General features: G+C 45.8%; 2 protein-coding genes across 3 annotated transcripts in view; one reads left to right on the top strand and one right to left on the bottom strand.

Moving 5' to 3' along the window:
- LOC139050738 (extracellular globin-E1-like) overlaps positions 1-14,741 on the bottom strand; it is an 82,822-nt gene that overhangs the window by 24,855 nt on the left and 43,226 nt on the right. The window lies entirely within an intron of this gene.
- On the top strand, positions 2,469-14,592 carry LOC139050548 (lipase member N-like). Its single transcript, XM_070527066.1, has 9 exons — positions 2,469-2,644; positions 3,248-3,464; positions 5,555-5,669; positions 6,388-6,538; positions 7,371-7,463; positions 8,493-8,645; positions 9,556-9,627; positions 12,248-12,316; positions 13,943-14,592. Exons 1-9 carry the CDS (start codon positions 2,534-2,536, stop codon positions 14,195-14,197), a joined length of 1,236 nt encoding a protein of 411 aa, XP_070383167.1. The 5' UTR covers positions 2,469-2,533; the 3' UTR covers positions 14,198-14,592.

Here is a 14,741-nt window from a genome sequence, read left to right as displayed (position 1 = left end):
AGGGGGCAATGGAATAGAGGGCGGGGGAGGAACTACTTGAAGTAGGCCTCCTTTATCCTCTCAGCCCACTCCAGGATGGCTTCCTGAAGATCGGGCCTGGAGCTGCGCAAGGCAGCCTCCCACTGCTCCTCACTAGATATTAATTGCTTGAGGAAAGGGGGAAGGGGGTGCTTAGGGCACCCTCACATGATGTGGTTTAAGTCTGCTTTGGGAGAGACACAGAATTTACAAGAGGGAGTCTTTTTGGAAGTTCGATTTCCTTGTTACCGACTGCAACGGATGACGGACTAACAAACTTGCCCTTTCATCGATATTGCATTTGGAATGCTTCGGATATTCTACGGAGAGCCTGCGCTTCATGTGTGTCTAGTGTCCTAGCTCTTCATGTCACGTCTTTCACGCAGGGGTGGCGGTGACGTTACAGGCAGCTGTAGCCTGGCAGACGAGGTCGGCAAATGCAGCACCTCTTTTGCCTCTTTCTCTTTATACATTTCAGCACAAGATGACTGAGAGTCCACTGCCTCGAAGAGACACAAGAAGGGGCAGTATACTATACTTCTCTTCGAATCATTCTCTTCTCTTCGCAAACGCCAGACCTAGGACGCAATCCTGTGGAAATCCTCTTCTCCTCTCATGGCATCAAATAACGTTTCGCTCCGCAGTGTAATGCCAGCAGGACGATATAAAGTGTTTCGCGTTGCCCATGTCGCGCGGGGTCTGCAAAACGAGGAAAGGGCGTGTTCACTGTGTTTAGGGAACGACCTTACGTGTACGCTGAATCCGTTCACATTCCAAAAAGAAGCGCGACCTCAGAGCGTGTTAGAGTCTTGATCACGCAGGGTACATGCTGCGGCATCTAATGTTATCGAAAACGACATTGACTGGCCTTCCTGGCTAGTTGAGAATTTTGAGGCCGTTTCACTTCTGCGGAGCCTCCTAGCGCTGAACGTGCGATATAATCAGCTTCCCTAACGCGACAGCCCACGTCGCAGAAAATCCGGTGTCGGCGTCGGACGTCGTTTCGACAAAACGATTGTGGAACTACGCATACCCAGGCCCTCCATGTAAAGCGAGGAACCGAATGAAATCATTGAACTTTTCAAGCTAAAATACATAGAAAAATCGCAAACTGCGACTTTTACACTCAACCTACGGAAGTGATAGCTCTCGGATTGTAATTTGACTACACGAGAAAACATAATTCTGTTTTGCGAAATCTCAAAGAAACCGATTTTCCAGCGTTTCTACAATTCACAGACCGGCCGCTGCGTCCGCCATTTGCGCGCGCCGGCGCGCGGGTGTCTCGGGGGCCACGGAGTGGCGCACACGGTTCCTTGCAATACCTCCAGCTGGCGCTCGTCTCCACCCCATCGCCGCCCACGCAAGAGGCCACGTTTCTACCACAAAGCCTGGGTTCGTGCACAGCGTTTGCAGCCATCGTTTCCCGGTAAACATTACAGTTAGATACGCTGCTTTTGCCATGAAGCGTGAGGAGAAGTAAGGGATCTTTCAATGCTATCGCATTCCACTCTTAAAGGCCAAGCTTAAGCGTACTCCAAATTTTATTTCTGCAAGGACCAGCATGTCAAGGCATCCACTCAAATTTGACCGAAAATTCTTTGTTTTTGGGGTCTTTCAAAATGTCTAGAGATTGTCGACAGATCTTGTTCGACGATAATGCACGCGACCACTGCCAAAGTGCACACCTTGCCGCACCTTGTCATAGAACCGGCTGGTCGAGAACAACCCATTATTCTTCGGCAGTTTCGTCCCGACGTGGGAGCGGCTTGCGTCGGGCTAGGAATCTAGCGTGGCCTGAAGGACCTCAATTATGTTTTTCACACTATACCAACCCTCGTCTGCATGACGAAATGTGATTGCAACGTCAAATTTTGCAGGCTTCCGGCAAACGCAGGCTTTAATAAAAGACAGGAATTACGAGGGCGGTAGACGAGGGAGGCGCAGATAAATTTTTACAGGCCTTAGATCGCTCAGGTTTAGCGAGACGTCGGCGTACAATACGTTGCCACATTTCCTTCACATATTGACGAAGCTGACGTGGCAGGGAATTGAACCTCTTAACATCGCACTCAGCTGCAACGCGACGTATCGACTCAACTGCTGCTGTAGGAGCTTTCCAGGAAATATAGTTTTACCTAGACAATGTAGTCACACCACACGCATTCTTCTTCCATTAAACGCTTCTTGATTAAGCACGGGGGCTATTGTTTAGAGGCACTCACAGATACAGCGGAGAGCACAGATAAAATGTAAAACGCTATTCTTTTTTGTGCTTTAATATGATATCGCGAAATACGAACGATACGGTCGCGTCGGCACCTAGCCTCGTTACGGTAGAATGTGAGTTTCTATCGCTGCCACGGATCAATAATGCACTAAAAGAGGCGAGTGGATGCCAGATAAAAGGGGTCGGATGATAAGAAGCGCCACAGAGGCGACTACAACAGCGACTAAGCAGTGCCTGTGTGGGTCACTCTCTGGTACCTCGTTGCGCGAGCTGTAAGCAGCGGATATGGGTACCTTCAACACTGTCGCCATCCGTTTGCTTATCTTTTTCACACTGACTGCAAGTACTCTTAGAAAAGCAGAAGATGAACTGACACTGCAAGCCCATCTGACTCCCGTAAGCTAAACGTTCGTACTGGTTATCCTAAAGAACAATATAGTTTGAATGGCAAATGATGACGTGCATCGCTCACAATTTGAATTGTTGAATACTGCCTGCTAGAGTTGTCAAGCATGCACTAATGAATGCACACAGGAAGAAATTGCCCTGCTGGACCATTTGGAATGACGCCTTTCGATGTTTACAGTTTCGAGTTTACGTTTATTTGTTGCTTTCGGAATGTTCAAGAAGGCCAGAAGTAATATTTTTAGACCAACTGACTCCGTTTTAAAATGCGATGGCGTGTTCGGGGTAAGGGGGACAGGTGATATTCGAAGAAAAGCTCGTGTGTATTGTACGTGCAATTAAAAAATTACTGCAGGAGCTTGAAATTTTCTGCAACAGAGATTTTTGTGTGCTCAAAGGCACATTACTACTGTCATCTCCAGAGAAACAGTCTGAGGCTATCGCTTTCGAATGCTTGTAGCTCTCTTTCCATACTTCCAAAATCAGTGCCTTATTCTGTGAAAGGCATAAATTCATCACAGTTCACTTTCAAGGACATAAAGAAAGCATCGAGTGATCAATCTTGTATGTGACGAGGAAAATGCCTGCACGCAGTGCGAGCTCATCAAGTACCACGGCTACCCCTGTGAGCTCAGCTATGCGACCACGGATGACGGGTACGTGCTCGAGGTGGACCACGTCCCTCACGGTCGCGAGGGTAGCCCTTCCGCCGCAGGCGGCCAGAGGACGCCTCGCTACCCTGTCCTTTTGGTGCCCTCCTTCACCTGCGCTTCGGACATGTGGTTCCTGAATTACCCTTCGCAAAGCCCTGGCAAGTGCTGAAACAATGTGTTTGATTGTTCAAACAAATGTAGGATGTGTGTCCCAATGCAGAGATTACAAAGAAGCGAGCCTCTAATAGAAGCATGACGCCGCACGTTTGCGTATACGAAAAATTTGTCATAACCGTGCACAGGGAACTTCTTCCAGCTGAGAAAGGCAGACGTCGATTTCTTTAAACACAGTTGTAAAATGTAGCAAAATGCTACCTTTACCTCGGGAATATAAACGGTACCAGCTCAAGAAGCCAGCCATGCAGTGGACAGGTGGTTTACTCTCTGTGACCAATGAAAAATGTTAACGCAGCGGTGGCTCATAGAGAACAGCATGACGCACTTGCGCTTCGTTGTTCCGGGTGCCACCAAGAAAGAATTTTCTTAGAGATGTGGAGACCACAGCGCGAGCAAAAAAAGATCCTAATTTATGCACAAACTAGCCCCGGGGCGCCACCCACTGGAAGGACTTGGTCGTGGGTGGAGACCCCAGTCTGGGGCCTCATGTCAACCAACGCACTCTCCTGACCCTAGTGTCGATGTTGGAAAGCAAAACTTCTAACTGTTGGGCGTTGAATGGGGGTTAAGGAAGCTCACAGTAGAACGATGTAGTCTGAGATGGAACCACGAGAGAAGTTCCACTGATATTCTGTCGAAGGCACCTCTTTGCCAGCACCCCCTAGGCTATACCGCACTCACTCATTCTCCTGCTGCGACAAAGTTTGGGCTCACCGAGTGGCCGAACGCAACCATTCGACGCCGCTGTAGTTACGTGATTGGAAAACGTTGATTTTGACAACCTCGGCCTTCGGTCGTTTAATGTCGCAATGCTCGGCAGAGGGTGGCGGAGCCGCAACACTGAATCACACGTATTCGATTCGCATTCGCAAACGCCGGCCATCAGGTATGACATTGCGTACAGGAGTTCGCCTGTACTGCTGTAGTGTGAGATTCAAACCCGCTATACACCTGTACCCCGAGACCAGCGATCTATACCTAAGCCACTAACCTCACTCTCACCATTATGATGTGTCAGCAGCTCCTCATCTTACGAAGCATTAGGCGCGTGTTGGAGCTTCGAGGGCTAGGGTGATCGCAAGGAAAATACTTGAGCCAACGTATCTGCCATCGTATTTTTCATGAGCGGGAGTGGTGGCTAGTCTTGTTTTCCAAAGAGGACAAAGCGTAAGTAACTGCAAAGAGAGTAATTTGTAGTGATACAAATTACTCTCTTGTGCCACTGTGCCACAAATTCTATAAATTTTCATGTCTGCCTCTAATTCGCGTTCTGGGTAGATTCAGCTGTATTTTTCTTCTTGCGATGTACATTTCTGCCGGTAGCTCGAAGGTTCAGAATTGAGAGGTCAAAACGTGAAGACGCGGTGTCGGTGTCGTGGTTTCGGAGTAGGTATCATTTACCGCGTATCTTCGAGCAACCGTCAACCTCCGTTATACGATTGCGATATTATAGACCCGTTCAGATGAATACAGAACCGCATCTTTTTTTAGTGCTAATATCAGTGGGTTCATTCTGGCGCAAACTGCGACATTTTAACATGCAGCCCAGAATCAAAGAAACCGATGTCTTTTGACAGACGGCCAAGAAGAAGTAAAAAATGTGGCTGCTTCTAGACACAGGCTCCTCTTTCTCTTGTCGTGCGAAGTGTATCAAGAATAAAGCCTATTGTTACAATTGTCTGTATTTCGCGACTGCCGCAAAAACAGACTAATGTTGTTCTTCCTTATGTACTTTGGTGTTCGTATCAGCAGTCGCGTCTACGAAGCTGTCAACCTCTTTTTTTTGACGATTTCCTGTACTCCTCCCTGTATACTTGCTATTTATGAAAATCTGTATGTCTCTCTTTATAGTTTTCTCTATATCTTCGTTTACTGTTTCGCGGTACTTCGCAAATGCTCGCGCCTTCTCGCGTCTATATAGTGTTTTTCAGTGTACTTTGCATTTTTATTCCAACTATGACTTTAGACTTGCTCTAGTCACCGCCGCTAATGGCACCAACACGTTCGGCAACATTACAAAAAAATAGCACAACCGAAAATGTCACCATTTCTCACTTTTTCTTTTCGGCAGGTTTCCTGCTAGCGGACAGCGGCTTTGACGTGTGGTCCATGAATTCGAGGGAAGCTAAGCCGTACTCTAACCACACGAAGCTGTCTCAGGGTGACGGCAAGTACTGGCGTTGGAGGTAAGCCGGTATACGAATAACGCTAGAAAAAAGGCGTGAAGACCAGCAACAGATACTTGTCAAGTATCCGCTTTACGTACTGGTTCTGTCAGTGTTAAGGAACGGAAGCATGGTGTTCAAGCATGAAAATGAATAGCTCTTGAAGCCACTGCAATTAAAATTTGGTCTTGGCTAATACTTTCCTGTTAGGATCATAGCACCATGAATTCGGGGTTTCATTCGTCTTGCATGAGCTTGAAGGCAGTGGGGTGTTGGGCTACTGCTACTGTGGAAAGGAGAAATGGCCAGCCGAAAGCTGTTCGAGCTAAGCCTCCAACTCCAGCCTTCCAGTTAAATGGCTACCGTACGATGGTCGCAGGAACCGGAAATGGCAAAGGCAAACGCACATTTACAGGACGTTTAAGTGATTGTTCAACCTTGCTTGGGAACTCCCATGGCGACTCTGATGCTTTGACAGTAATTATTCTAGAAATCGTCATACACTGCTGAAAATGTAGATGCCAAGAAGCGAATAATAAGCATTCTCGATGGCTGAATGAAACAAGCGAAAAAAAGAAATACGAGAAAAATTGTACTCGTGCGTGATGTACATGTGCACGTGATTAGCCTATCTCGGCATCCTTTTTCGCACCATTAGGCGCAACCACTGGGTTCTTTGCGGGTTCTGTTTCCGTCGGACGTTTCGATAACAGCGGTAAACGTTTCCCCACGATTGCAGCTTCGACGAGATCGGGCGCTACGACGTAGCGGCGTGCGTGGACCACGTCCTCAAGGCCACCGGTGCTCCCAAGCTCACGATAATGGCACTGTCCCAAGGTGTGGCCATAACCCTGGTATTCCTGTCCACGCGCCCTGAGTACAACGAAAAGGTGACCGGCTGTCGGAACACGCCCAAGAGACTCTTTGGCCCCAGTTTCGCGTGAAGTGTTTTCGAGAATGCCAGTTTGATAGCAACGCTTAAATAGGCTGTAGCTCCCATTGACGGGATTGTAGGACCAACGCTTCAGCAGCTCCCCTTTTGCTTTTTATTCGGTAGTAGAGGATACGCCAAGTTTCCTCTACATTGTAGAACACTTGGTGTCTCCTAAGAGGCATGGTAACTCATTTTGCAACTGCTACTAATTCACTAATGAGATCGACCCTACGAAGCTGAAGATGGAGAAGTAACGGCCCCAAAACTAAATATACAAGAAGGTTGCGAGCATTTATTTTCTTTGTAACATAAGTACAAAATGTCCCGCGCTTTATAAAAAAAATAATTTTTGCAGCGATGATTATTACAGTGAGTTAAAGATAACACAGATATCACGGAAAAAATATTAGGGTAATAGGTATGACAGTAATTTTAACAGTAATATCAATTTTATTGTGATAAACGTTTTAGAACCTAGTTCAAGCGCCAAACGTTTGTTTTCCGTTCACGGGAGGACGTTTTCAATGAAGTTCGGGAAAAGCGGTTGTTTTCCATCGGTACTGTTTCTTTCACCGTTTGTGGCATTAGTGACCACGAAACCTCGATTGACAAAAAAGATGATCGCATGCTGGGTTACGGGCTAGTTTGCCTCGGCTCAACTGCTGAGAAGTTTCCGCTGACCGTCGGTTGCTTTTATTGACCTGCAAGTTTGTGTTAGTTTTCACCAATCAAAAAACATTCTGCTACGTCCGCTCTGCGAATGTGGGCATTTCTTGTTTCACGCCCAGGTCGACCTTGTGATCGCGTATGGTCCCGTGGCGAACATCACACATTCGGGGCGACCTTTTTCCCTGGCGATGCCCCTCCTTCCCCCTGTGCTTGTGAGTGTCCTTTTGGGGATATGAGTTACTTGTTTGTCAGAAATATGCTGAATCATCGAACGTTGCCTGTTCTCTACAACAATGCTAATTTATACTTCTATAAGCGCTGCTTAAGTTCTTCAGCATTTTGACTACATCTGATTATCAGTATGGTAGACTTCATTTTCTTCCACAGGCTCAGCCTGACGGTAGAATGAATGAATGAATGAATGAATGAATGAATGAATGAATGAATGAATGAATGAATGAATGAAATTATATTTTCTATCCTAGGGGGGTGGCAAAGGAGAGCGCTCTACGAATTCGCGAAAGAGACGGGAATCCTACGAATGATTTCATACCGCTTGGCTGGCTGGCCTCTTGCCTCTTCTTTCCTGCTCTCGTTATCTCAGTTATGCTACACCTTTTATTTGTTCTTACATTAGACTCCTTAGACCCAATTCTGAGTGAGCAATCTTGAAGAGTAAATGGTTCATTACTTTTAATCAGCTGGTCGTGTGGGCCACGAATCCTGTCGGTGGCTTTAATCAATTTGTTGTGGAAAATGCAGAAGCTTATGGTTCAGTTGCCTGAATTTGCAATAAATAAATAAATAAATAAATAAATAAATAAATAAATAAATAAATGTTATCTGCTGAACTGATAATTCAGTGCAATCACCTATTACTAATCAATCAATCAATCAATCAATCAATCAATCAATCAATCAATCAATCAATCAATCAATCAATCAATCAATCAATCAATCAATCAACCAACCAACCAACCAATCAATCAATCAATCAATCAATCAATCAATCAATCAATCAATCAATCAATCAATGTTATCTGCTGAACTGATAATTCAGTGCAATCACCTATTACTCTTCTATGCCGTGCATGCCAGGACTGCGATACCGACATGAAGGCAAGCCTTCCGACTTGAGCAGTGTATTAAAATGAGCAGTAGCAGACAGCAGTTATGTGTTACATTCGGATAAGCACTGGGACACTAAACCTAACCCGACGGCCTGTTGCTCTTTTTCGCAGTTCGCCCTCGACCCCTCGGGCAGGGGAGCTTATGTTGGAGTAAGTGGCGGTGTGAAGCGGTTTCTCTCAAAAATTTGTGAAGCCGCCACAGGCCGCCTTTGCTCCCCTGTGTTCACCCTAACGCTCTTAAGCAGTCCACTTCAGCTCAATAAGGTAAGCATTGAAACGCACCTCTCGTGAACACTAATAACAGTTTTAGCTTAATTTGCATGACGCATAAAACATTACGCGACGTATCATGGTTTCTGCGCTTGCAACTCTTTCTGCAGGACCATGGTAGATATCCCGAGAATGTTAACGATTTAACACAGCGTGGTCACGTAGCGTGCTAGAGTGCAGAATCAAAATATTGATACAGTGAAGAATTAAGCTGTGTGTGTCCGAGTCATCAGGCAGTAAGCATCTTTAATTCGTCTCGCGGACCTTAGCAAACACACAAGATTTACCGATACGATTCAGCATTATTGGTGTAAGAAAAGTACGCGGAAGTGTTTGTTTTTTTCGAAGGTGGTGACTGACGCGTCGCTGCAAGTCTGCATGCGATTTGATGTGAGGGGCCTGTGTGATCATTGTCATGCGTCATCCTGCTGAAAAAGCTGTGCTCGTTCTGACTACTTTAAGTCTGTTTTGCCTGTGGGAGTATAGAGTCAGCCTTTGAGTGGTGCGTACTGCGGTGACTGAACATGTTCAAAGAATTTAACATGGGGTCGTGTCTACCCAGCCATTTTTTATTCATTATTATTGGAGCTGTATAATAGCAGAACGCTATAAATAGTCTAATTCTACTTGTGAGGCACGCCGTCCTAAGGCGTTGTGCACTGGCTAAAGTGTTATACCAAAACGTTTGTTATTACGTGTATTGGTTACACGCTACATTGTTGGAGAGCTTGAATGTGCGGTCTTGAGCGATTCTTTAGTGTGATAGGAAGCGCGCCGACGTTTAGCGATAGCTTTCACTGATCTTGTCATGCTCAAAAACTTGTAGGAGGCATCTCATTCTCAATGGTGCCATTTTTTTTCTCAACACTTCAACGTAAACTTGATCAATCGCTTGCCATTTCAGACGCGTATTCCCGTGTACGTCGGCCATTTCCCTATGGGTACGACTGTACAAAACATGCGCCACTACCACCAGGTAAGCTGCCTAGTTCCCCACAATGCTCTTTCTGATGCACGAAGTGCTTTTAGGAGATTCTGTGGGTCTTTTAAAGTGCGGTAACGAAGTAGCGTTAGAATTTCATTTTTGTCGACGCTCCGATTGCAAGTGCCGGTTGAAGCTTTGTCAATGCACTGCATGAGTGCACAGTAAAAAAAAAAAAATTGTCCCATGGCTACCATCTTTACTCTCAATGGGTATGATCGAACTGTAGAGAAGTACAAACGAAGTTTTTTTATTGTTGACGACTTTTTCTGCAAGCATACGAGACGATGGCTGCAACACCTGGCGCGAAACTGCGTCAAAACAACTTTACTAGCAGTTGCGCTTAAACTCTCGTGTCAAATACTTCGATGTGTACCACATGGCGAGAATACAGTTTTGAACGGTGTCTTCTCCAGTGTAAATACAGATCACTGTCCCGTGCAGTAAATAGTATTTACAGCTTACAGGCGTTAGGCATGGATCAAACTAGCACCCTAAAGGGTGCAAATATCTCTGTACTGTGCGACTAGAAGTTCCAGAGCCATCAGCAACGAGTCCTAGGCTGAACAGTCTTGTCATTTTGCGCTTGCCAGACGGAAAACTTCGCATGTGCTATAGTACACTGTTATATATTCCATGAAAGGCCTTCCTGACATTCATGGCAAATTCATTTCTTTGCCATTTAAGGTACTATGATGCACATAGCAATGCGACATCTTCGCAATATCGCCATATTGGAATGCGGCCGATATCACCGGCGACCGAACCCGCCACCTTTTCGAAGCAGCAAAACACCATAGTCGCAGATTCGCAGCAGCTGCCTTTACACTCTAGAAAGCATGGTTTTCGTAGTCCGTGCTAGAACTTATTGCAATAGTGGAAACACATTTTTTTCGCCTTTAGCGAGCAGCATCAGATAAATTCTTGGTCTTTACATCGGAAACCCTACCAAAAGTCTTGGTGAGGTCGTAATCATTGGTGCATTTCCCAGCGCCGAGGAGGAGACAAGAAAGAGAATAGAGAGAACATATGTTCACAGGCTCTGCAAGTAGCTATATGTCCTAACCAACTCGGTCAACAGGATATTGTTTAAAATTATATCATCAAGAACAATTTAAAAGAGCAGTTCCGTCACAACGACTTCGGTGTAGTGCTTTGTCCATGTTGATTGATATTTTCGTGCAATTTCTTTGTCATTGTTCATGGAAGAAAAGGCAAACTGTAGCATACGAAATGCTCGCACTATGCATGGCAACGGTTAAGTAGGAGAACATGGGCTGGTATAGATTACGTCATTGTTAATACGAAAAGTATTCCGAATAGGACAGCTACGGAAATTGAGATACCTCCCACGATGTATTATAGACGCGCTCTCGAAGAGTCTATTTAACGTTGTGTCAATAAAATATCGTAGTTCTGCCAAAGGGAAACCCACTGACAGCAATAGCGAGGAATTAGAATATTACACGTAGTGAGGCGGCTAAATTTATGGTCAGTATAAACTGCCGTAAACATTCACTTCTAGCGAAACACGGGCGTTGTCAAGCGCCGAAAGGCACAAACAGATTTCACGTGATGACCACGATCAGTCGTAGTAACGACTTTTGTAGGATGACGATTACAGACCGTGGGTTCCACGCGCGCACGTTCCAAAGCTACAGTTCCGTGCTGCTGCTCAATTCACCATTTCAAGTGTGCCACGATTCCGAAACTAAGCACACCACGTGACCGCCAACACTGCAAGGCAAGGCGTTTAAAGAAACCAGGCTTCCCGGCTTTTGCGTGCTCGCCCTTGCACCCGCAGCGTATCGCGTGACCTCAAGCAAACTGCTCACGGGCCAAGCGCTATCACCGTACAGCGCACCCGTGATAAAACGCAGAATATGCTAGTGCATGTAGGCACAACAACTGTAAATTATAACGCATCTTGATTATTCAGAGGAATCATACAAAACGTTTACTGGCTTCCCTGAGCAATCGAAGTCAAAAGTGAGCAGCTCTTCAAAGTACCATGCTAGCGTGCACCTTTCAGGTGGTGATAGTCTTTGGTGCTTTGCAAGGGCTGAGTGATTTTGAGATGTCTGCACTCGCGATCGTGGCTCTGGGGCAACGACAGGTCGCCGCTGAACTGCAGGTTGAGGGTTTAATCTTCCTGCCGACAGGGATTTAGGGGGTGGAATGCAAAATTGGTCGTGAACGTAGCTTGAGGTCCCCATGTAGTAAATTCAGGTGACAAAGTTAATTCGCCGCCCTCCTTAGCGTTTCTAGCCCCGCACCAAGGCGCTTTCAGATAACAGAGGACTAAATTACTGAAAGCGTAAATAACTAGTGGACTCGTTTTAAGTGCCAATGGTTTCATCCTTGCGAGTTGTACGTCCTGATAATTCAAAGGCCCGATGTCAGGCGCAGCAAGAAGCAAATGGTAAAATCATGGCCCGCGAGGTCACAGCTCGCTTTATAATTTTAGGCTAACTACGAGTAAGTCGTCGATTAAGAATTCAAGTGTTAAGGTTTACTTTGTGGGAATCAGCTTGATCCCCAGCCCATTTACACCTTTCCTACGGTTTCAGTACTCTCTGAAGACGCAGTGACTTCTTGCGAACGACTTTTTCAGATGTACAAGGCGCAAAACTTTGTCATGTACGACCATGGTACAACGGAAAATCAGCGGCGGTACGGCCAGGTAAGCAACGTAGAATCAGTTCGGGGCTTTCTTTTTAATGTGAAGAGTGCGCGTTTCTTGAAACATTATATATGCCATCCGCAAGTGTTTTCAGGTTGTAGGAGCTGTCATAAACGCTGCCTTTTCTCTCGTGACTCAACTACGCAGCCTGGAGTGTCAAAATGAATTGTGTTTGAAAAGGTAGGATCGTGCGCGGCATCGAATTAGCGTAAATGAAGTAAATATTTTGCATTGCTGGGAACACCATCGCAACTAAATGTAAGGAATTTCACAACGTTACCAGAAAGAAAATGCCAGAGCTACTTGAAACCATCGGAACGAGATTGTATAATTGATAAAACTTTATCTGGATCCTTTTTATTGCAGCGGCTCTCTAACCTTATTAAGTGCATTGTCTCACACCTTGCGACAGAATGCATTGAAGACGAAAACGTAATTAAGATAGCGAAGGTATTGTTTTAAATTAATTAAATTATGGGGTTTTACGTGCCAAAACCACTTCCTGATTATAAGGCACGCCGTAGTGGGGGACTCCGGAAATTTCGACCGCCTGGGGTTCTTTAACGTGCATTTAAATCTAAGTACACGGGTGTTTTCGCATTTTGCCCCCATCTGAATGCGGCCGCCGTGGCCGGGATTCGATCCCGCGACCTCATGCTTAGCAGCCCAACACCATAGCCACTAAGCAACCACGGCGGGTGGTATTGTTTTCCCTTTTTTGTGTTGTGCAGTATAATTTTTTATGTTGTAAAGTAGCGCATCAACTCAGTTTATTTTAAAAATGCTAACAGTTCCTTCACCGCCCGGTTCATAGCCGACCCCCCAGAGTGGGATGCGCCATTTCACTGGGGAACAAGAACAAGAGGTGACAGGCCGATTCAACATATCCAGCTGCAGTGGTGTCATATATGTGATGTCATCATCAGCCTTCTTTTTTTGTCCACTGAAGGGCGAAGGCCTTCCTGTGCGATCTCAAATAACCCCTGTCCTGCGCCAAGTGGTTCCCGCTTGCGCCTGCAAATTTTCTAGTTTCATCACCCCTCCTTGTTTTCTGCCGTCCGCGACTACGCTTCTCTTCTCTTGGCACTGATTATGAAGCTCTAATGGTCTACCGGTTATCCATCCCACGCATTTGCAAATGAAATGCCCACCTATGGTTGACATATGATGAGAGCCGTCTGTGCAAATTGAAAAACGAAGTCGTAGGTGGCTCAGGGTGAAGCCCACTTGCAGATTCCCAACTAGGATTTTCCCCTATCGCTGAAAAAAAATTCCTCAATATACTTCTTCCTTTCATGGATGATGTTTATTCTTGATTTGTTTTGCATATTTAGATAGAAATAAACATTTCTTTCTGGGTATTTGTACATCTTGTCATTAAAGGGTCAAAATTCGTTCACTGCGACACCAAATGGCCGGCGCATCCAGCAACCCAAGCGTCAGCCATGCGACTCTGATCTTGTCCAGTAATTTAGCGCTCCTCCGAATAAATGCAAAAATGTGCCAGCGAGCTCAATTTTCAACCCTTGTGCTCTATAGGGGGTATGGGCCATGTGTTTATTAGATAGCCACAAAAAGATGGCCGGGTTCAGTGTAGTCATGTGTGCCTTGCGTTGACGTTCGCAGGTGGCGCCCCCGGCTTACCCCCTGGAACTTATCACCACCCCCATTGCTGTATTCACATCGGAAGGAGACTTTGTGGCCGATGCTCGCGACGTGGCTGACTTAATGGCGAGACTCGGATCGAGCGTAATTCTCCACCGCGTGGTCCCCGAGAAAAAGTTTGCGCACCTGGACTTTGCATTGGGATACAATGCCAAGGAATTCTTGCACAATATCGCCATCGACGTCATCCGACAGCATGCGACACGGAGGCCGTGAAAACTGCTGCCTTGAAAACGTAACATTAGCTTCCCTATGCCACCTTTGAGAGAGCGCTATAATTTGTGGTAAGGATATAAAAATAGCAACATGCTCGGTTCTTCGAGTATAGCGGTGTACAGAAACGCGGTACTTCTTTTTGCAGACCGTTAACTTTCAGTTTACAAGAGACTATTCAAGGCACTATTCTAGACACTGTTGTACCAGATACTACAACACAAAAAGATAAATATCCTGATGGAGGTACCTAAAGTATGACATTACTTAATACTTGACATATCAATCGTACACTGAAAACATTGTGACGGATGAGAGACTGGCACCCTGTTTTAGGTGTGTCGCTACATATCTGCAGCTGCAAATATGCCGAATAAAATTTTAATACTGTTGTGTAACTGTGTGAGTGATTCAGTAGGTTCTGGACGAAGGGAGTTCTCTTTGGCGTCTTGGTACCTGGTCTCGTTCCTGACCATAACACGGTGTTCATCATGGCGATGGCGTGAGCATGTCGCAATTACAGTGACTTGGCAGATTGTAGCGACCG

This window comes from Dermacentor albipictus, chromosome 10, assembly GCF_038994185.2.
Source record: "Dermacentor albipictus isolate Rhodes 1998 colony chromosome 10, USDA_Dalb.pri_finalv2, whole genome shotgun sequence".
NCBI lineage: Eukaryota > Metazoa > Arthropoda > Arachnida > Ixodida > Ixodidae > Dermacentor > Dermacentor albipictus.
This window is presented reverse-complemented; position numbering and strand designations above follow the sequence as displayed.